This window comes from Haliotis rubra, unplaced genomic scaffold (genome assembly GCF_003918875.1).
Source record: "Haliotis rubra isolate DU_JTF1 unplaced genomic scaffold, ASM391887v1 Scf280, whole genome shotgun sequence".
Lineage (NCBI taxonomy): Eukaryota > Metazoa > Mollusca > Gastropoda > Lepetellida > Haliotidae > Haliotis > Haliotis rubra.
Genome location: NW_025766892.1, coordinates 952450 through 977580, shown reverse-complemented (window position 1 = coordinate 977580; position 25131 = coordinate 952450). Strand labels below are relative to the sequence as shown.

General features: G+C 39.4%; 1 protein-coding gene across 1 annotated transcript; it reads right to left on the bottom strand.

Moving 5' to 3' along the window:
• Nucleotides 1-175: 175 nt before the first annotated feature.
• On the bottom strand, nt 176-24798 carry LOC124281241 (PHD finger protein 20-like). The gene is given in 17 exon segments (XM_046717269.1): nt 176-580; nt 1354-1492; nt 1930-2536; nt 3330-3419; nt 3421-3523; nt 4791-4890; nt 6186-6391; nt 7183-7335; nt 7893-8087; nt 8537-8677; nt 9356-9503; nt 9993-10138; nt 12020-12076; nt 13589-13643; nt 21981-22149; nt 22278-22585; nt 24735-24798. Coding segments are annotated over 17 exon segments (2832 nt in total). The 5' UTR covers nt 24771-24798; the 3' UTR covers nt 176-401.
• Nucleotides 24799-25131: the final 333 nt, after the last annotated feature.

Sequence of the window (25131 nt, the reverse complement as noted above, 5' to 3'; positions counted from 1 at the left end):
CGCTTTAACCACTAGGCTACCCCACCGCCCCTCAGCCATCTCGCTTTTGATTGGACGGTCATAGGTCGCTCAAAGGTTAGTTGACGCAACCTTGTACTTCATATCTCTGTGGTAAAGAGATAGGTGAATAGAAAAGAAAACCATGACCTCCTTTAAAGGAAAATAACGACTTCAAAATGCTTTTGATGTTTATTTTTTTTGTACAAATGTCACAAAACATCTAGTGCTTCATTGTTGAACAAATTCCATGTTAAAGCATAGAAGTATATTGAACAAAGACAAACCCCACATATCTTCATGTCAAATAACACTTTTCTCTTTACAGTAGTTCCAATGTGTATTTCTTGTCTTTATGAGAACATGTGGCTGTGATAGGTAAGACACCAACTGTCTCCCTTTACTTAATGGTAGGCAGCCATTGACTTGACCTTGCCCAGGTCCCGAATGAGAGAATGCAGGGATTTCTTGAGAGTTGGTACATCTCCAAGGATGGACTTGGCAGGTGCTGGAGTAGTCTGAGTCTGGTTTGTCTGAGATAATGACTGTGGTGCACGCTGGGTAGAATCGGCCTTCTCCATTGCTGAAACACACGAATGTCTGTATGCTGTAGTATGGGAACATGACAAAGATGGCAGAAATGGGGAGTGCGAAAAACCGAACTCACCCTGTCCCTCTAAGATTATACAACTCTCAATTTATCAATAGCTGCTGGTTCAAACCAATGATAAAAAATGATATTCCAACAGTTTTGTTAGTGGACCAGCTTCAGTAGATCATCTGAGAGATAAAACAGTGAAACTGAAGTATAAAGGCTGAAAGTCAGGGGAACTTGCAATCTTCTTGGTTTAAAAAAAATATTCAAATACTTGTCAAACACTAAAAAGGACCCTTTCTTATTTCTACTGCTGTGTAGGTGGGACTATTGCTTGTAATCGCAACCTCCAAGTCACAAAGCCACACCTTGACTACTTCTGAGATTGAAATGATATTGATGGAAAATCATCATGGACTCAAAATCTATCCTCTGTTAAGGAAGCTGACACTGCATCTGATTCACTGTCCTCCACATCATAATGAGTGAGCCAGTGAGAAGGTTTTTACGCCACGTTTAGTAATAATATTCCAGCAATATCACGGCGGGGGACACCTGACATGGGCTTCACACATTGTACCCTTCAGCATGACAAGTGAACGCTTTAACCACTAGTCTACCCCACTGCCCCCAACAGCATCATGAAGAAATACCGCAGATTGATATATGCTCATAAGTCACATCCCTTAAACGATACCTCCAGACCACTTGTAACCTCCGGTAAATAAACATCATATTCCCTACTTGTCATATTGCCTTACCTTCTATCTGATCCTCTATCAGGTCGAGACGGTCACTAAGCCCGGCCTGGACCCTGACAATGTGCAGCAGGAGTTCCCGCTGACATTCCTCAAACTCAACTTCTTCATCCAGAACATCTTCCTTCTCTGACTCTGGTAGCTGTCGTATAGTGACAAATGGAGAAATGTGAATAACTCTGGCAACTTCTAGATTATTACAAGACATTAGTCTACTCGCAGAATTCTGAAAGAGGTTGACCTAACTGTTTTATTTGGCTTTAGACTTGTGGAAGTTTGGAGGTTCTGCATAAATTTCAAGACCATGAACCAGTTGGTCAGTCGATAGCCTTCACTAACACTTATACCTTCACTTTGGAGCATGCTACTTGACAAAAGATGGAAGTACAGTCAAACTCCATTGTGTCAGAGTTACAGACACATACATAATGAGAATCAACTACAACCACAAAATTGTGAAAAAAGAAGGAATAAGAGGAACCAACTCTAAGCTTAACTTCATTTTCAATGTCCCTCTCCTTCAAGTTTCACTGAAATTGGATAAAGATGCCTCAAATTTACAATAAAAATTGCTCTTACCTCAACTTTGACTTTAAACTGTTCCATTTTAACTTCACCAGCCATGTCTGATTTTTCCAAATTGTCACAAGATGGCAATGTCAGGCTGTCGTCTGCTCCTAAAGAAGCAGACGGCCCTGAAGGGAGACAACTGATGTAACCAACAGATGACTCAGAGGCAGTCATGGTAGACGTATCACTGTCATTGTCACCCATGGATATGTCAAAGGACTTTTCATCTGATCGATCTAGACTACTCCCAGATAGATCTAATGAAGCTTGACAACCCATGGACTTCGACAAAGGGCTTTCCTGCTCTGCTATATTGGGCTTCTCTCTTTCAGCATTGTCAGTATCAAGAGAAAACGTTACCACAGTTGAAGTGTCATGACTTTTGTTAGTAGTCTCTTTTGAAACTTCATGTTTTGTGTTGTCTGACTCATAAACAGCTGGAGGGGTATCAGTGGTCAATGGGTCAATGGTATCAGACTGGTTCACTGCTGTCACCGTTGTAGTTTCTGTAGTATATGAAGCCGTAGTTGTTGTTGCAGTTGCAGCAGATCTTGCTTTCTTTCTTTTCTCTTCACAAACTCGTCTCCAGGTGCGCATCTCAGGGTGATTTTCATGGCTTAAATCAAAGTCATAAGTCAAAAACGTGCATTTCTTTGGAGGAACATCTGCATCAAGTAATCTTCACCAGCATAAGTTTTCAGTTTTGAATATTAGGCAAAAACATTTCTTGCAAACTCACTAAGTTCAAGGGTATTATTCTGCTAGTAATAAGAACCTATCAAGTTTCAAACATTCAAAATATTCTACAATATATTTCCACATTCAATATAAGCCTTTGCTCAAATACCTCACTGTTCTGAGTAATGTGTTTCATTCAACAATCAATTGGGCTGTCAGATCCAATACATTTTCTGAGTAATATTTAGTCAACATATTTGTAATTCAAATGTGAGTGATTGAGTTTAGTTTTACACCGCTTTTAGAAATATTCCAGCAATAACATGGTGGGGGACACCAGAAATGTGGGGAATCAAACCCAGGTCTTCAGCGTGAAGAGCGAATGCTTTAACCACAAGGCTACCCCCACCGCCCCATAATTCAAATGTACATAAATACAACTTTCCAGCGGTCAAAATGTACATAAGCACGCACTTCCAGAAGTAAAATGTGCATAAGTGTAACATTATGAAGCTTCTTATTATCCGTTTCAAAAGATACATGGTAAACCCAACCACAAATCACTACACCTGTTACTGTGGCAAAGAATGTCACCATGACAACAGCATAGCTATAACTCTAATCATACATGTCTTTTCATTTTACCTATCTCCTTCACAAGAAAAATAGTCCAAACATATTAGCGACAATAACTTCAAGACCATGTCCTCATTAATGTTGTTGGCACTCACCCAGCTACATGAATCTCCTGTTTGAGGGAGTGCAGCGCTGACTTCACGTTGAGGATGTCCCCGATGAGGGTATTGGTGGCCTTCACCGCCGGTGTTGTCACTGGACTGCTTGACATCTAAGAAGCTGAATGTTTTAAGACGTCCAGTCTTGCACCAGTCCTGGTCATGGATGTAACGCCGACTGTCACGAACTCCTAGTTCATGGATATAAACAAACATGTTCTTAGTGAGTGAGTGAGTTTAGTTTTACGCCACACTCAACAATATTCCAGCTATATGGCGACGGTCTGTTAATAATCAAGCCTGGACCAGACAATCCAGGGATCAACAACATGAATCCCTATCTACACAATTGGGAACCGATGACATGTGTCAACCAGGTCAGCAGCCTGACCACCCGATCCCGTTAGTCACCTCTTACGACAAGCATGGGTTACTGAAGATCAATTCTAACCCAGATCTTCACGGGTCAAAACATGTTCTTAATGATATCTGCAAAAGAATGTGCATTCAAAAACACCATGCATTAACAATCTTGCTTATGCCTAGGCTTCATAAGACAACGTTAAGAGTATATGAAAGACCATATTTATAGAACAAGTAGCCTTCATGGAATTGGTTCTGGTTACTAAAATTCAATTACAGTGAAGCCCCGTTAGTCCGGACCCCGATAATCCGGATGTCTCGCCTCCCGGACGATTTTAGCTTGTTACCAATCTATGCCTATTTAATTTGCCTCGATAATCCGGAAATTCGGTTTCCGGAACCGGACGGTAAGTAGCTGTAACCAATCAGTAAAATACACAGTAAATTGCTTCACACTCCGGACGCTGTAAGTCGTGTTCACGAACCATAACAACACCCCCTGAGCGATGTTTACTTAAATGGCCATAAACAATAAAAACTCGGTGTCATGGAGTTGACAAGATGAACTCTGTATATACCAGAACACATAACTTGTAAGAGAGGTGCAGGCTTATTTCTTTTTCAAATTTCAGTACCTTGAGCTGATCCTGTAAATACATAAACTATTGAGCTGATGACACAAAAGGAGGAACTTTAGGCGGGCGAACCAACTTTAGCTAGCCAAAATGACTGCTAGTGAAGTTGTACTTTGTTGGTTAACAACAGAATTTTCCTGAATGACCTTGTAGAGCGGAGGTGGAAGCGATTCAGCTTTCGAGGCCTTCCGAGCATGTGGCTGATAGTGATCCCCAAGCTAGTGGATCTGGAATTGGAGATGTAAGAATCCCTACCGGCAGTTGGGAGTTGAACCGAGTGGCAAAACAGAATGGACCTCACGGTCGGTAGGATCGGATAAATTATGCAACCGAAAAATCAGGGCAGGAGTTGCCACCTGTGGGCAGGCTAGGCGACTGAACGCAAGTGGCAGGCCGTCGGCAATCACGCATCTTTTGTTCGAAGGGAATATGGCACAGGGAAATTGATCTTGTGCCTTACCTGGTGGGTTTTCACACACAAAGCAGATGTATTTAGACGGCAGAGACTCATACTTGATACTGAAACAGCTGGCATGTTGCCAGCAGAGGCACACATCACACTGGAACACAAAAACAAAGAAACTCTTCACCATCAGAGCTCAGTGACACAGTTACAGAACAACAACTATAACAAAACTGCTGTCTCCCACCACGGGCCACATCATAACTGTATTTGTTCATGTAGTCTGACTGACTGAGTTTAGTTTTACCGCTGCAATATTCCAGCAATATCAATTGGGCTTAACACATTGTACCCATGAAATTGAACCGTTTCGGCGCGACGAAAAACCACTAGGCCTTGTTCAAGTGGTGAATATAACAAATTAATACTGAAAAGTTCGAAAAAGGCCTTTAACCTGCAATAACGAGCGAGGGACATAACCCTGGAGAGAGTATTATTTAAAGCACCAATGCATCGACTTATGGCCACAAACATTGCACTGACTTTTTCAGCAAATATTCCTGACAATATCTTAACTGGTTCATATGAACAGAGCTACAGATAACTTTTTGGGTCATTGAGTTATGTACTCGCTTGTGCTCATCTCAATTGGGTATCCTAATTTTCCTTTAAATAACCCAATAAATTGTACCCACCTGACTGAAACTCAATCAGGTATTTGCCATTTTCCATTAATTGTAAAAAATATAACAAAGTTTAAATGTTGGTTTATGTGTTTGTTATTTATGTTTGATCTGTAATATGAGAAACGATAAGAAAGACTGCAAGATGCCAAGTTCATGTCCTGAAATAGAATCTCTCAATATACCTCAGTTATTTCATCTATCCACTGGTATGCAAACTAAGATTTGAAATTTTTGTGTGTACGCATACAAGATCAAATTTATTGAGCATTTACAAAAATTCAAGCGTACTTGTACGCAAAAGACATAATAGGAATTGAGTTTTCACATAAATATTAGCGTAATTTACGCAAATACGTAGCTGATCTGTACCTCTGTATGAATCAATATCTTCAACCAACAGTTGAGCAACAAGTCTCAGACAAACCTTTACACAATACCGCTGTCAGTTTACTAACTTTTCCTGCTTTTACAAATGATCTATAGGTACATTTACAAGATTTACTAGCTCCTTAATGAAAAGGAATTTCATAAGCTGAAGCTGTTTTTAATTAAGCCAATTATTATCTGAGGCCTTTGCTAAAAAAGTCAGTGGCCATAAATTGATGCATTGGTGCTTAAATAATACTTTCTCCAGGGTTATGTCCCTTGCTCGTTTTTACAAGTTAAATGCCTTTCTAAGGCCTCTGTCAACATACAAATGAAATAACATTCCATTTACATTTACCAAACACCTCCCTAATTGTCCATGTGTATTCATGTCAGGTACCTGTATCATCAACCCGTTTTCTTCATCGTATCCACACACACAGTTGACCACCTCCTCGGATACAGCCTCATCCTCTGTTTCCTGTAGCGACGCTTCCTCTATCATACTCGTATCAGCGACTGCTGGCTTCCCCATTTCTGCTGGGCCAGGTGTCACAGGAGTTGCTGGGATCAAAGGTGTTGCCATGGCAACTTTCTCTTCCTCTACTAGCCAGGCAAGAAGAACAATGAGATTATTGTTGATAAAAGTGCTAAGGTAAGTTATTTTCCTTTCTGTTTCCCTTTCAATAGCAAGACATGACTTCAAGTAGCGATTAATATCCTACCATGCGGAAACAGAATGATAAACCATAAAACCAGATACGTTATTGTTACTTTTTTTTTAAAAATGTTATAGATACACACAATGCTATATATGTATAACCAAGATTCAACCCCACACATTGGTAGAGCTTAGTGTTTAGGTGGACGTTCATTCCTTCGTCCAATTCTGTATCACATCAATATAAATATAATCAAGGCTGAACAAAACAAACAATTGACTTGTTGAGCACCCAATGATCTATGTCACAGGATAAAATGATCAGTCATTTAAAACATACATGAGGCCAAAGGGAGCTGAAATCCCTACAGAAGAGATTTTGTTTTGTTTGTTTGTTGTTTAACATTGCACTAAGCAATATTCCAGCTTGACTTGATTAGCAGCCAGTGATTCATGTCACAGGGTACAACAGACCAGACAATCCAGTGATCAACATCATGAGCATCAATCTACGCAATTGCGATACAAAGATTATGTGTCAACCATGTCCACTCGGTCCCATTAGTTGCTTCTTACGACAGGCATGGGTTGCTGAAGACAATTCTATCCTGGATCTTCACTTGTTAATGAGGCACAAGGGAGGAGTTCTTCCTTGAAATCCCCACAGAAGTAATGCTGCTTCAAGAACAGAGTGCTATCTCCCCCAACTTTTACACCAAAATGTCCACATATTTACCTTCAATCACTTCCTCTTTCTTGATTTCAGCCACAGGTTCTTCCTTCAGAACCTCACTTGCAGACGAGATGTGGCGCTTGCGTTTTGCTGAACTAATTTCACCTGGAGTTGTCTTCCCCTTGGAGGACACTGATATATCACTGTCAGTGGAACCTGCCAAGGAGACTGAAACATTCAACACTTGCTGCAGCACTCCCATATCAACTAGTCCATGAGACACTGGGTGACAAGTCAATTCACACTGTCCTTACATATATACTATAAAATATAGAAGTAGGCGACTTCACATCAGAAGTTTTTCAACTTCATCAAACAGTTTGAAAACGTTTCCTCCCTTTTTCACTTTGAAAACTGTATCCTTGTATACTAAAGAGAATGTATTAATTAACATACTTCTGATGAATAATTCCATTGTGTGACGTATCACAAAAATTACACATTGTAAACTTGGTTGACGGATATCAACATACATCTGGAATCTAATGTAATTATGATCATTTGTAATATAACAACATCATTATCAACATCATCTATTGAATGAGTTGGGCTCATCACAACTTCGAACAGTATTCTGAACCATCATCAGTAATGATAATAATCACCACCACCATCACCATCATCATTAATCATCATCATCATGTTAATCTAATATCATCATTAGCACCTATTGTGATGCAGACCTTATACACGTGTACACTGATGATGCTCACATATGCTGGAGGTCTTGCGCCTCTTGGTCCTGGAGGCTGGAGTCTGTGGAGTGCGGGGTTCTTCTGTGTGGTAGTACTTGAAGTGGTAGTCCAGCAGGCTCTCCTTCCGGAAGCTCTTGGTGCAACCAGGGATCATACACTTGAACAGGTTGTGATCTGGCTGTATCACAAACTCCTTGGGGGCTAGACCTCCAGCTGTAAAGATATCATGCACCTGATAACCAAACCATTCTCCTTCCATTTAGGTCCCTCTGACTTACACATACCCAAACAGGGATCATAGATCTGGCTGTATCACAAACTTTTGTAAAGTGATGTCAACAAACCATTCTCCTTCCATGATGTCCTCTGACAGGCTTATTGTATTGCATATATTTCATGAAGTTCTGATTATTTGTTTTGACAGTTTCATGAACAGATCACAAAAAGTTATTTATTACAGTTAAACTTTGAAACTTATACTCAATAACCTTTATGTGTAATTGTCAATTTCATAAATCTATGGAAGAATCTTTATTGATAATATGGTAACCTTGAGCTAACAAAGTTATACTGTATAGTAACTTTCTCAGCTAATGGCATGGAGTTAAAAGCTTCCATCTTCAACAGACATAAACATCAATTGTTAAGGTGAGTATACTCACATTTATCTTTCTCCGTAGACTTGGCTCTCTTGGCTGATACTGCTGGGGCTGACGAGGGTGTGTGGAGATGATCTCCGGAAAGACTGGGGCTGGCCTCCTCAGCAGGCAGAGAAAGTGCACGCTTCTTGCCCCGCTTTTCTGCTGTAGGGTGAGGTGAAATGGGGTTTAACGTCATACTTAAGATTATTTTGCTCATATGATGATGTGCATGCATGTGTATGTGTGGCTGCTTGTACTAGCCCAGACTTAAGCTGGTTTTATAGTGCTAGCTCACTGAGATACCATGCCACAGTGAAGCATGAATACAGTACTCAGACACATTATACTGATTCCGAGCCGACCAGTCCTTGATGTACCCATTAATGCCGAGCGCCAGGCATGGACCAACAAGTACCAAATTTTAACGTCTTTTGGTATGACGCAGCCGGGGACTGAACCCACGACCTTCTGCTCTCTGTCTGCTGTAAGGAAACAGGTTGTTATTGTTACCACTCCCTGCTGCCAGTTTGTTGTTTTACATCAGTTCTGCCTATATCACAGGAGAGTATAAACGATTCAAATCAGGGCCTTCTAATTATTAAGTAGGTGCTTGGGACAGCTAAACCGGTATTTTCTTCCAATGTTGGATTCAATGCAGTAACCTAAAACTATGCATAGAAGTAATCTCTTAAAGCCATTGCACTGGTTGTATAATTTGAATCGAAATGTTTTTATTCCAATATGGAAATGTTTACTACTATTTGTTGCAGATTTGGGACTGACATCTCTGAGCTGATCTAAATAACTCCCTGTTCTTCAGATGCCAATTGAAACGCTCACTTTTGACTTCAGGTGTTTCTCCTGCAGCAGATGTGTCTCTTTTCGCCTGCAAGGGACTAACACGCGGAGTGTACAGCTTCGTTGGAACTGGACTTGTCTTCACACTGAAGCCCTTCCGAGGGCTGCTTTTCATACCAAACCCTTTCCTCTGCACATACATAAAAGTAAGAAAACCAAATGCTTCAGTAAATATGGTTGGCAATGAATTGATGAATCCACATATCAATCGAAAAGCTGAAAAGAACTTGCATATACACTAAGAATGTTCATGTATAAGGAAAATGATACCAGCAGTTCTACAGCAGACATCTCAGATCTGTTTACAGCCCACACAAAACCCATCAACAAAGGTCAGCAGTATTCATGTAGAACATGTTGCTCTTTCTACCTACACATTTATTGGTGATATATGTCCAAAGGATGCAAGTGTTCAAATAAAATGTCAAATTCTCATGAACACACCTGAAACGTTCATAATTATACCCAATTTCTAAAACAATTTCGATCAACATCCAGTGTGGCACAAAGTGTCCTCAACACGATGGTCTTTATTGGAAGTGTTTATCAAGTAGACATGTGAACAGAGACTTGTTCTCTTATCTTTTATCTACATGTGTAAGTCAATTTGTTGCCATACTCTGTTCCCTTTGACTTCACTCTTCTTCTGCCTTGGCTTGGCTACCAATCCTGGTGCACTGGTTGACCTTTCCCTCTTAGCCAGGAAGGATCCGGCTACAATCAACTTGTGCTTCCGACGTCTTTCAGTAAGACCAGTCTTCTCACCTATCAAACAGATTTTAAAATTGGTATTATGTCCAAATCGGCAAAAGCAATGTCACACTGCATAAGCATGCAGTTAACAGCCTGTGCAACTCTTACCACCATTCTGGCTGATTCTCTTTACAAGCTTGAGGACCTATCCTGCCCTGAAAATGAGACTGCTTGACAAATATGTGTTACAAATCTACATTGGGATAGAAGCATGGAGTACTTGGGTTCTACTTTGCCAAGGGAGCTCCAAAGGGAAACAAGCATGGAGTACTTGGGTTCTACTCTGCCAAGGGAGCACCAAAGGGATACAAGCATGGAGTACTTAGGTTCTACTCTGCCAAGGGAGCACCAAAGGGATACAAGCATGGAATACTTGGGTTCTACTCTGCCAAGGGAGCTCCAAAGGGATACAAGCATGGAGTACTTGGGTTCTACTCTACCAAGGGAGCTCCAAAGGGAAACAAGCATGGAGTACTTGGGTTCTACTCTGCCAAAGGAGCACCAAAGGGATACAAGCATGGAGTACTTGGGTTCTACTCTGCCAAGGGAGCTCCAAAGGGAAACAAGCATGGAGTACTTGGGTTCTACTCTACCAAGGGAGCTCCAAAGGGAAACAAGCATGGAGTACTTGGGTTCTACTCTACCAAGGGAGCTCCAAAGGGAGCATGGAGTACTTGGGTTCTAAACCAAGGGAGCTCCAACAAGCATGGAGTACTTGGGTTCTACTCTACCAAGGGAGCACCAAAGGGATACAAGCATGGAGTACTTGGGTTCTACTCTGCCAAGGGAGCTCCAAAGGGATACAAGCATGGAGTACTTGGGTTCTACTCTACCAAGGGAGCACCAAAGGGATACAAGCATGGAGTACTTGGGTTCTACTCTGCCAAGGGAGCCCCAAAGGGATACAAGCATGGAGTACTTGGGTTCTACTCTGCCAAAGGAGCACAAGCATGGGGAAATAGAATCCCATCTATACCAACATGTGGTATTGGGGTGCTACTCTGCCAAGGAATCCCACCTATACCAACATGTGGTATTGGGATGCTACTCTGCCAAGGAATCCCATCTATACCAACATGTGGTATTGAGGTGTTACTCTGCCAAGGAATCCCATCTATACCAACATGTGGTGTTGGGGTGCTACTAAGCCTAGGAATCCCACCCATAAAAGCATGGGGTATGGGGCAACTCTGCCAAAGTTGGTTGGTTGTTGTTTAACACCATACTCGGCAGTATTCCAGCTATATGGCAGCGGTCTGTAAATAATTGAGACTGCACCAGACAATCTAGTGATCAACAGCATAAGCATAGATCTACACAATTGGGATACGATGACATGTCAGTGAGCCTGACCACCCGTTCCCGCCTACACAAGCATGGGGTATTAGAGTGCTACTCTGCTCACGAATACCATCTTTACAAAAATGGGGTATTAAGACATCAACTGACCAGGATGTTTTACAGCAGATACATGTATAGGTTACTGGTCGACCTTTCTGCCTTAGAAGCTCCATAGGGACAAAGGCTTTGGAGTTTCAGGAATCCCATGAGTGACACAAGTATGTACAGGGTATTTACGGCCTACGCTGCCTAAGATATAGGTATACAAACATAGGGCTCTGGGGACCTATCCTGCCCTTGAACCAGCACCAGTTTAATCAGGAAAATAACTGAGTAGCTTATCTGCCTAACAATGGAGTTATTATCTATTTAGTAATAGATGATGTCCAGAAATGTAAAACAAACATTTCTAATCATGATTTTTCTCATTAGTTTGATGTACTGTTAACCAGGTAATAGTGACTTTCTCCGAGTGCTTACTTATCCACACTATTTTGAGGAAATTTCTTGAAAACTGCCTTTATATATCTGTACATGTGTTATAATTCATACCTTTGTCCTTGATCTCTTGGCTAGTTGATCGTACCTTCTCTGCACTTTGCCTGCGACCTGCAAAGGGGTTTTCATTAGATGCACTGGCACAAAGTAGTCTTATGAAACTAGACAAAACATGCCAATATATTCGTCTGAAGGTTCGACGGTATGAAAGTGAAAGTTGAAAATGAAAAAACCCACTGTTTTGTGAAGGAATGGTACACATATTTACAAATGCAAACTTGGAAAGACCACACTGATCTTCACAAAATCACAATATCATAAAAGGCAATAAGAGATTTAAGACAACAAAAGTAACACTATAATGTTCAATTGTGAGAATATACTCTTTCATAAACATGTTTTGTCATCATGTGGTAACTTGACAAAATTGTTATAACTTTTGTCTAATTACAGGAACAAAAACACCTCCAAGAATGGCTCAACTACAGACAATCTCTTGTAGAACTTTGACAACATCATGAAAACAGGTAATGCTTGCAAACTACATCTTCAACTTCATACAATTCACAAAATAAATGTTTAACAAACATTCTGCACAAAGTTTCATCAAACCTTAGTTAACAGAATGTGCATTGTCAACAGAACATACACACTTACACAAACTACCTAATTCTGCATGTTGGCCAAAAGAGAAAAAAATCAATTAACATTATTCTTCTTGACCTATTTCTAGTATTTGTCAATAATGTTACTGGTTATATCTTGAGAAAAAAAATGTCATTACAATACATTTAGCTTGACCAAGCTAACATTAACATCTCTCATAATCCTCTCCAACAGTTTAACTGCAGGTGCAACTTTTTCCCATCTCTCAATGCTGTAACCTGTGACAGATAGCTAATGTGTATCAACACCACTGTCAGTGGGACTAAGGGAAGTGACTCTCATATACTGTTGCTCCTGACAGACCACTAAAGATTTTGAACCTTTTGAAGCAGTTGTAAAATATTTATTTTCTAAAGGGAATGCATATGAAGAATTAAATTTGCAACCTTGTGAATACAATTTTCATTGAGGTGGAATGAAAAGGATAAACCAGCTTTAGTGCATACTTTTATTTTCAATATTTGATATCAAAATTCCATTTTAGGACAAAACTTGACTGATAACTGCTGAGGGTATAAGTAATTAATCATGTAATCAGCATCAAACTTTAAGAGGAAAGCAACTGGAAAAATGAAGAATTGTAATGCTTAACTCTGCATGTACCACAAACCTTCCAAAGGCAATATTAATGAATGCACCTTTAATAAACTTTCAACAATACATTGTTTGGTAAAAAGGATCTGAAATGAAACACTGGTAAAGATTCATGCAGGTTCCTATTATTGTGGGAACTAAGATACCCAGGTCTGGTACCCTACATCTACAATGTACTTGGATGTGGTAGAATGCATACTGAAATCAATACTTCTTGTATGAGGGGAAGCAACAGAAGATTTTGTTTGGAAAACACTTTTTTCCCTCCCTACCCCTTGACTGACTTTATCAAGCATATATCATAAAATCCTTTGTTTAACACTACAATGTCACCAGTATTGCAACATGTGACAAATCACCTACCTTCACTGGACCGACGCCCTCTCCGCACCTCCTTAGGTATTGTGGCCATTTTGCCCTGCAAGAATCACTCTCTCACTACATGCTCTTATAAACCTTTGGCTCATGTCTTGCTCTACCCTCAAAATGGAGAACTTTGTGAAATTAATTACCCCTCCCTTTGTGAACAAATTACTCTCTCTTGCTCTACATCAAAATGGAGAGCTTTCTAAACTTATGACTGTCTTGCTCAACCCTCAAAATGAGGAACTTTGTAAACATATGACTATCTTGCTCGACCCTACAAAAAAGACAATTTTGTTAACATATTTCCACTCTTTATGCTCAAAATGGAGAACTTTGTACACATGACTATCTTGCTCTACCCTCAAAATGGAGATTTTCGAAACATTTGACCCTATTTTGCTTTACCCTAAAATGGAGAACTTTGTAAACATGACTATCTTGCTCTACCCTCAAATGGAGATTTTCGAAACATTTGACCCTATTTTGCTTTACCCTAAAATGGAGAACTTTGTAAACATGACTATCTTGCTCTACCCTCAAAATGGAGATTTTCGAAACATTTGACCCTATTTTGCTTTACCCTCAAAATGGAGAACTTTGTAAACATGACTATCTTGCTCTACCCTCAAAATGGAGATTTTCGAAACATTTGACCCTATTTTGCTTTACCCTCAAAATGGAGAACTTTGTAAACATGACTATCTTGCTCTACCCTCAAAATGGAGATTTTCGAAACATTTGACCCTATTTTGCTTTACCCTAAAATGGAGAACTTTGTAAACATGACTATCTTGCTCTACCCTCAAAATGGAGATTTTCGAAACATTTGACCCTATTTTGCTTTACCCTCAAAATGGAGAACTTTGTAAACATGACTATCTTGCTCTACCCTCAAAATGGAGATTTTCGAAACATTTGACCCTATTTTGCTTTACCCTCAAAATGGAGAACTTTGTTGTCTTCAAGTAGCACCATATATGAGAAATATATCATTCTGATTTTCCTATGCTGTTTTATGTAAATTTGCATAATTTATAGGTGAAATGTAAAAGCAAAACAACATTAACTTGAGATATACAAACATCAATCTTTATTGTACACACAACAACCAATTATCAAGTGGTGTGCCATGTTAAAACTTGTTTGATTTTCTTTGGCCATCTTCTGTCATACACATGGTGTCACTTGCAAGGCTTCCCTGGCTGTCAACACCAGGCAGGTGTCTATAGCCTCTCTTTAGCACAGAACATGTAGAAACCAGTACTTCTGACCATGTAGAGGTCAATACCTGACTGTTATGACAGACATCTACTGGGCTACAGCTCGACTGTAGACTCACCCAACACAAGTTATTATTGACATGCATCTTTCTGTGATCAATATATATGTACATGTGTGTGTGTTTGTCAGGTACAGACCAATATTTGACAATTATGACTGACCTACAGTAACAATGTGCAACAGCCTATGACCTTTCAATATCAGCATCTAGTGCATCAATACTGATTCATTGGTAACTCCAGATGAACATATAATGACTCAGCCCATGTAAGTAAATATATATATCTGCATATGTTTCCATGAGCAACAAATACAGCAGCAAAAACAAACGTATTGCACCAAAATACCGCAGTCTTCTGCTTGTAGCCACATGACAATAGAATTCTAGGAATATTTCCCCCAGAATTCCCCCAGTATGACGAGCAGTTTTGGAGTAAAATTGATATTTTATACTTATCCTGACTCATGCTCTTTTGCTTGTCTTCTTCTTCTTGCTAACATAGTGGAACACTTGTATCTCCCTAATTGAAGCTCCCTTCAATTTAAAATCACTAATTAGTATTCACCACGAAGTTACCTCCTTTCCACAAGCTGAACGAGGGCTTCACCTCTACCCATGTGCCTCACTCTCTCCTCATATACTGAGCCCAACATTTGAATTTACAGGGAAATCCAAAGTGTTATTTGGGAGGATGGGAGGGCTGACCTCATGAGTCAGGATAAGTATAAAATATCAATTTTACTCCAAAAATTACATATTTTTCCTTATCCTGACTCATGCTCTTTTGCTTGTAGCATCCTACGGAACGGAGGTGGGAATATCTAATACTTTGGATTTTAATAATTAGTGATTTGAACTGTGATGATTGTAATAACCCCATGGGAACTTCATAAAGGCACTGAACTGATGAATTCCTGCTGCTAACTTATCAGCTGCCATATAAAAGGTTATTACCATGTACTTATTATGATAAAGTATATATAACATTAATACAATGCTTAAGACTAATAGACTTAAGCTTGTTAATATGCTAGTATAAACTCCTTAGAGTTTGTTAGCTAAAATACTTTAAGATATAACATAGTACTAAGCTTAAGATATGATTAAACTTAAGCTAATTATATAATAGCAAACTCTTTAGAGTTTGTTAGTTAATATACTTATATGATATAGATATAATGCTGAGCTTAAGATATGAATAAGCTTTAGCTACATATATAATAGCAAAAAACTCTGTAGAGTTTGTTAGCTAATATATTTTTATAATATGAGTATAGTACTGTGCTTAAGCCATAATTAACTTAAGCTACATATATAATAGCCAAACTCTGTAGAGTTTGTTAGCTAATATATTTTTATAATATGAGTATAGTACTGTGCTTAAGCTATAATTAACTTAAGCTACATATATAATAGCCAAACTCTGTAGAGTTTGTTAGCTAATATATATTTATAATATTAGTATAGTACTGAGCTTAAGATATAATTAACTTAAGCTACATATATATAGCAAAACTCTGTAGGGTTTTGTTAGCTAATATATTTTACAATATGAGTATAGTAGTGTGCTTAAGATATAATTAACTTAAGCTACATATATAATAGCAAAACCCGTGAGAGTTTGTTAGCTAATATATTTTACAATATGAGTATAGTAGTGTGCTTAAGATATAATGAACTTAAGCTACATATATAATAGCAAAACCCGTGAGTTTGTTAGCTAATATATTTTACAATATGAGTATAGTATTGTGCTTAAGATATTATTAACTTAAGCTACATATATAATAGCCAAAAAACTCTGTAGAGTTTATTAGCTAATATGTTTATAGTGTAACCATAGTACTAAGCTTAAGATAAGATTAGACTTAAGCTAAAAGTATATAGCAAAATAAACTCCTTAGAGTTTATTAACTAATATACTTTTTATGTTAAAAACATAGTACTGAGCTTAAGTTATGATGAAACTTAAGCTATATATATATAATAACAAAACCACGAAGTTTTGTTAGCTAATACCTTTATAATGTAAACATACTGCTTAAGATATGATGAAACTTAAGCTAATTGTATAATAGCTTAAAACAACCCTTTAGAGTTTGTTAGCTATGATATAAACCTAGTATTGAGCTTATGAAGGAAAACTTAAGCTACATATATAATAGCAAGAACTCCGTAGAGTTTGTTAGCTAATACATGTTATAATGTAACCATAAAGCTTAAAATATGATGAAACTTAAGCTTTAAATATATAATAGCAAAACCCTCTTTAGAGTTTTGATAGCTAATATACCTATATGATATAAACATAGTACTGCTTTTAAGATATGAATAAGCTTAAGTTACATATATAATAGCTAAAACTCTGTAGAGTTTGTTAGCTAATACATGTTATAATATAACCATATTGCTTAGAAATATGATGATACTTAAGCCAAATAGCAAAAACTCTTTAGAGTTTGTTAGCTAATCTACTTATATGATATAAACATAGTACTAAGCTTAAGATATGAATAAGCTTAAGCTACCTATATAATAGCAAAACTCCTTAGAGTTTGTTAGCCAATATATTTTAATAATATGAGTATAGTACTATGCTTAAGGTATAATTAGCTTAAGTTACCTATATAATAGTAAAACTCCTCAGAGAGTTTGTTAGCTTAATTAACTTAAGCTATGTATAAAATAGCCAAAAACTCTGTAGAGTTTGTTAGCTAATGCATTTATCATGTAACCATAGTATTACTCTTAAGATATGAATAACTTAAGGTAAATATATATAATAACAAACTCTGTAGAGTTGTTAACTTATATATTGTATGATGTAATAATCATAGTACTGTGATGATAAAAGGAACTTAAGTAAATTATACATAGCATGAAGCTATTTAGTATTGTTATAAGATAAGTAAAAATCTGTTAGATTGACTTATCTTCTCCGAGGAACTGTCAGCTGTTGTGCGAGGACCATGGGATCGAATTGGTGTATACCTGAGACGCCCTCGGTGGTGATATCTCTCAGATAATGGTTTGCAACCACCATATCGGATTTCCAGAAATAAACCCTCCATTATTTCAATCACATTTGTGTAGAACAATTGTAGAAGTTAGCTTATAATATCATGAGTATTAAGCTCATGGAGGGTCGGAATAGGTCCATCCGCATATGCACGTAGTATGACAGTTCTGATCCAAATGGAGATATAGTACATGAGACTTCACTCTGGCGTAGTTGATGATAGAGGAAATAATCTGTTGCATTTTTCCTCCTGTTTGGTTTGGTGGAGATAAATTTACAGTGCTCTTGCTGGCCAACTTGATAGAATCATCGTATCATGGGGTCCAAGTATGTCATCCAGGCGTGTTCATAAACCTCACTTGTGAGGTGTTGGAGCACTATATTCATATCCCCAGGTTGGGCGGAAATTTCCGCTTTATTCTCCAAACAGAAGTTTAGTAGGTTTACTAACCATCTAGTTGTGTTAGTCGCTGATGAAATTCAGCTGTAGTCTGAAACGCTGTGGATTTAGATCCACTTGTATCTTCGCCTAGGTAATTCGCCAAGCGGTCCTTTGACGATGTAGGTGCACAACCAGGTGTGTCTGTCCTCGCTGAACTTTATGTAAAATCGCTTCTGACTGCCGATCCCTCGCCTTAACTTGACAGGGAGGTCTCTAACTTGAAGAAAGGCAGTCTAATCATGAATGTTCAGGTTAACTGGACTGTAATGAGGCTTGCTCGCTCACTGATATATAGTTGTCACTTGTGACGTAAGTCTTGAACTGTGAATTGAGATCGACCTCTGTGTAGGTCGCTGTCCCTCGCGTCCAATCAGAACAAGGCATTTTGATTCTGTATAATACCCGCTGTGATGTCACCGTGTAGCGGAAAACCCACCTTGAATAAATTCTTGTCGCCGCTGATATTAGCATAAACGCCGGTCTTCACCGTAGCTTCCCGGGTTATCCGAAAGTGACCACGGTTTCGAGGGTTAATGGTAATCGCTAAAACCTCCGCCAAATATCTCGCCTGTAATTTTATGCTGGGTAGGTTATTTTCCTGGTTGTCGTGGAAAGTAATTTCAGTTTTGAATATAATTCACTTCCTTATATATATGGGTATAAACAACTTGCAAGTTGTGAGCTTGTAGACTGTATACATGAATGTATCGCCATAATTGTAGAATTAACGCTGAACTTGTTGTACATATTTCTTCTCAGAAACTTTGACGATTAAGAGTTATACTCGCTGTAACAAGGCTGCTGTTCAATTTCGATATTGAATTGTTCGCAGATATGCGCGAATGGTCACGCATGTAGATAATCGTGATCGCCGTCCGGGATTGTATATTAGCAATTTATAATGAATAGTTGATTTCTGTGAAGATCTATGAAATGTCGCTGACTAATAATACAGCGACGCTCTGTGTTGTAAATAGCCTGAGCAATTATCTTCGCAGAGGGCTTATAGATCGCATCTGGCATACAGTTGATAATCAACTTATGCGACGCCTTGAACGGACTGACGAAAGTAGCTATATATGACGAAAGTGGCTAGTATATGGAAACCTTGGAGGAGACTTCCTCGGTGAACGCCGAGACTTCGCTAAGTTCTCGGCAGTATCCCTTCTAGATCTTCTGGGTGAAGTAGACTTGAGTTACTTAGCCTTCGCGACCATCGCTAAGGTGTCGAGTCAAAGCCCGATTAGTATATATATATATATATAAATATATATATGAGCTTGCTTCGCGGAACAGCCTCTGTGTTTAACAGGATGTGGATCGGCGGCTTTGCCTAAGTAGGGCCGCATGGATCATCTTATCATATTCAGAAGTCGTGTTACTAAGTCTGGTGATAAGTGTCTAATTGATCGCTCTAGATCTATTTAGGCCAGCTTAACATACGCCTCGGCCATGGATTCAACAGAACCAATATACGATTGTAGTTCTTATACTTGATATCGATGATCAACTTGTCTATGGGTTGATCTTCTCGAGACTTGTGAGGGGAACGCTGATAGTTTCGCTAAGCTCTTGTATAGTCCCTCGATGTCCTTCTAGATGATGATGATCTGATTCAGGTGTCTCGCGCGATGCCTTCGCTGGCTTCCTCTGCGTCCGTCCGGGGAACGACGATATGACCTTCGCGGCTGGCTTCCGTGATGTCTGATGGTCCGAGTCCACATCTAGGGATGAAACCGCATAAGGTGATGATTTATCCTGCCTTCGCCAAGTCCTTCGCCGGCTGGCTGTACATCTAGGTTCTTTCCGCCTTCGCTGGCTGTACATCTAGGTCCTTTCCGCCGCTAAGGCCTTCGCTGGGCTGTACATCTAGGTCCTTCGCCAAGGTGGTCCGCGACTTCCTTCGCTGAAGGTGACATCGCCCTGGCTGCTACGCTGACGGGGTGCCTCTGGGTGTTGTTCACGCTTGGAGCCTTCGCTGGTTGCTCGACCCTGCTACCGCGAGATATAGTGGTCCTCCATGATGTTCATAATTTGTCGCGATCATGTCTTCTGGGATGGTCTGCGACGCAGGTCGCCGGTGCTTTATCTGGCGTGTTAATGGAGGGGTCCACCGAAAATCGTCCGACATCAGTGTAGAGGCATCAGGCTGCATGGTGATCTCTGCTGATGTCGCTGTAGCTGTCACCGGTCGCTTCTTGTGGCGACGCCGGGATGATGATCAGCTGATCATCGAGAGGTCCAGGTCATCGGCTGGAACAATCTCGCTGAGAAAGTCCTAGTAGACTTCGCTGATTTTCCTCAGAGGTCGACGCTGCCCTGGGTGCGCGACGCCTGCGCTGAGTGTTGGTAATGATGGGACCCTCAGGACGATCATCGCGATATCTGCGCTTGGTACATCAGGCTGCATGCTGATCTGAGCCGACATCGGTCAATCTTTGATGTACATCTGGTATGATGACCGGCTGATCATCAAACAGGCCCAAACTGCGATGGGAACGGTCTCGCTGTTGAGATGTGGTAGAAAACCCTCTAGTCTTCTGCTGCGACGATGGGATGTCTGGGGAAGCAGGATGCTTTGAGATGGCGGACTACGCCCCACACCTCTCCACCACTCTAGCGAACACCACACGGAGGGGAGTCGGCCAACAGCAGTAGACTGGCGAGGGGTTCCGTGTATCAGTCATACTAGAGTCTGCATACGCCACTCCTATCTGCTGTGCGCGTACAAACGCAGTAAATATTAATAAAAAGGTAGAATTGATAAATTAGTACCGCGAACTGCAATGTGAATATAATAAACATGGCTACCGCATATCATATTAAAGGCGGATCAGCAGCAGCATAAAAACGAATCTGCAATAGTACAGAATTTTCATCAACGTAATCCACTGAAACAAACACGGCCCCCGCGTGAATAAACTGTAGAAAAACGACTAAATATCAATATATAATCGCTGAAGGATACTAGCTAAACCTCTATAGATGTCTATACGAGGTAACTAACTAAATATATTTCAAAGGATATAGTGTGTCGGAGACACAGGCGCTTCACGCCCAGCTCACTGGGCTAAGAAGGAGAGAGTGAGGCACATGGGTAGAGGGGGCTCTCTCCCCCTTGTGGAAAGGGAGGTAACTCGTGGTGAATACTAATTAGTGATTTTAAATTGAAGGAGCTTCAATTAGGGAGATACAAGTGTTCCACTATGTTCGCAAGAAGAAGAAGACAAGCAAAAAGAGCATGAGTCAGGATAAGGAAAAAGGAAAGGCAAGGCCAGCTATAAAACATTTATAAACTTGTGAAGTCACTTAACATATTTGAATCACTAGTCCTTTAAATCATTTATAGTATTAGACATTAAGGAGGGCACTTTTTGTCATAGCATTTGTGGATTGTCATTCCTAATTCTGAACGCAGGCCATGCTGAAGCTTTAGTAATTTCTATTAGTTTAATGTATGGTTTCCTAAAACACTTAAAAGTCTTGTTCAGAACATAACATGGTGTGATTACAGTATATGTTCGCCACCTTATTTTGTTAGGGTCAGGGTGGCAAACATATCAAATAGCGGTTCCCATAACACTGGTGTTGTAACTCACTCTGAGTCAGTATTTCTACCAAGATGGTTGTTGATGGATGTACTTACATCTCTCATCTTCTTCTTGCCTCGTTCTTTCCGCTCTGAGTGTCGCGTGAGCGGTCGGATCCCTTCGCTTGTCATGACAGTCCACTCATCGTATCTTTGGTTCCAACCTTCGAAGTGGATCAGTACAGTTTTGTCTTCCTCATCAATGTCCATGATCTTAGCTGGGTACCTGTCAACCAACATCAAGAGAATATAGCAGATCTCCATCACTGGGATTCCTCTGCTTGCTGATGAGTACTGGACAGACAGACAATTGCAGTGATATCACTCACTGATGATACAGAAGTATGTACTCACCAGTTATTAAGGAAATCCATTGCCTCGACTCTCTCCCCCTTCCTCCAGGCTATACCGGGGCGCACTGGGAAGCCAGAACCTGTACCTGGGGTCATGTCTTTCTTGACTGGGGTGGACGGCAATGACGTGAGGCCTGTGGTAGGGGTGCTGGGAACAGTCCACGAGTTCTCCCGATCTGTAGACACTGCGCTCTCAGTCTCTTCCGTCTCATTGTTAGTGGAATTGGAGTCCTCAGAGTGATGGAAGGGGGAGTGGGCTTCACTGGTGTTCATAGTTGTCTCCCCTTCCTCTGCTGTGTCTGTCATCTCCTACAAATATGTACAAACAACAAACCTTACTTCCACCACAGACACTAAGCCAGTAATATCATACAGAATCTCACCCTTATTCAATGATTTAACATTCTGGGGCGAACAGGAAAACCATTTTGTAAAAAAATATATAACACAAATTAATTTTTATCTAATGTTTTTTTAATCTAATAGCTTTTCAGAACAATATATGAAGTACTCTCAAGGACTTCATAATCTATTGCATATGTTGATGACATCACCAAGTCACACTCAACAGTAATATTTTCCTGATATATATGATTCCATTGAACTCAAAGTGAACCAGGGATGGAATTCCCAATTTATTTTTTAAGGGTGCCACTGGGCACCCAAAAGAGAATTTAAGTGTGCTTTTGTGAAAAAAAGTGTGCCAATACCTTTTGATGATCACATTAAACTGAAAACATCACAACAATTATGTCCTTTCAATTTAATGTAATAAATCAGTAAACATAATGTAAACCTATAAAATTGATAACTGGATTTCCTGAACACTATCGTAACTGCAGGAATAGTTCTTCTTTATTTGCCCTGGACCCATAAACTGGCATTCAAAATAGCCATGTCCACAAACTGTAAAATTGAGAGTGTTACCAATAAACAGTTTGGTGGGGTGCAAAATTAGGTTTTGACTCATCTGAGTTGGTCAGCTATATCACATTTTAATCATAGTGAGTATTATTTTTATAATTTTAGTTATGAACAGGGCACATGCAAATTTTTTCATCCATGCCATTACAATATTTACCATGGAGTGGCACGTAAATTGAGCATTATCTCAATCCCCCTGAACTATTCCCTTCTTATTGACGGTAATGCACTGATAGTAATAAAACATATGGGATGGAGAGGACCGACTTCTCAGCAATTCACAATTACTCAAACCCCTAGGACTGACTGATATATATTCGTAATATCAACATCAAGATGTGACTGTAATATTCATAAAACAGTTGTTAAAATATTGTGTAAAGCAATATAAAATTTCCTGAAAATTGCCTAAATCCAGTGATCAACAGCATGATCTACACAACTGGGATATGATGACATGTGTCAACCAAGTCAGTGAGCCTGACCATCTGATCCTGTTAGTCACCTCTAACGACAAGCATGGACTGCTGAAGATCAATTCTAACCCATATCTTCACAGGTTTACCCTGGTCAGTGAAAGACCTATCATGTTTATGGATGCATTGTATGACAAGTGATAGGTCTACATTTCTACAAAGAAACTATTTCTGACCTAAAACACAAAGAAAACAATTTAACAAAAAAAATTCCTCCCTTCAGCATCTTTTTTACTGATTAACTGCATCATAAATATTTTACACTTCAAGGACTGCATTAAAAAACACCCTCTAAATGGAGTCTGTTCAAACTCTTGTTTACAGTACACAAAAATATCGTTGTGGCATCTGTTATCATGGTTAAATGAATGTGAATGTGGCAGTCAGACATGTTATTGTTCCTAAATGCCCGTCTAAAATTGTTCATGACTGGGAAAATATCTCAGTCACATTGATCAAATTTAACAAGCTTCATCTCTGTATCCTGTATTGATTGTAAAGCAAAGGAAATTTCAGTCCATCAAGTAAACTGAAGACAATGATAGAATATATTGTTATGAAGGGTTGTCGTTGTGTCATAAATACATAGAAAAATACAGAAAACAAGTTTGCTTAGGGATATTCTAAAATTATAATTATTTACAATCACGATAACAAAATGTCCAAGTGTCAAGAAAGAAATTACAATCCGTATTCGCTTCCTGTACTTCAAATGCCTCTTTTCTACATTAATGATGTCGCGTTTCATCAGCTGGCTATATTTCCCGTTTTGATGGGTAAAATAAATATGTAAAATCATTTTCTGCAGTCAAGTAATATGTTGATTGGAAAAATACAATCAATGATGATCAAAACATTATTGCGTATGTTGTTGGTCCGGCCGAAATCAGGTCATGCACGAGTCACGTCCGCGGGAAAATACACGCGGGTTGACAAGTATGCACTATCATTCACGGCCTATACTCGGCATAGCTTCAAATAAGTATTCAAGCAACTGTAATGCAGACCAACAAAACTGTGAAAAAATATTTCTTTACTACATTTACAGTCATATTTACCTGTTCAGATGTCATTCCAGTTTCGGACGACGCCATTTTAGAACATGGGTGATTGTAAAACTGAGACTTCGCGTTTTGCTCAGTGAAAACATTACTCATTTCTAAAAATACAATTTTTTAATGCATTCGAAATGACGTATTACGCTACTACCGTATGTAATTATAGCTATTGCAACCACATTGCAGTCATTATTTCAGTGACAAAAGACATTAAGACATCCCTGCCAACGTGCAGAAAAGAAACCATTGTTTTGATACACACTTAGATAAATCGACTTCTTTATGTGTATAAATTTCGAATAAAACTGACAATCATTTTTTCATCTGCTGTGGCCATGGTTATTGGCGGATCCAGAGGTGGGGTTCAGGGGGTTCGAACACCCCCACCCCTACCCCC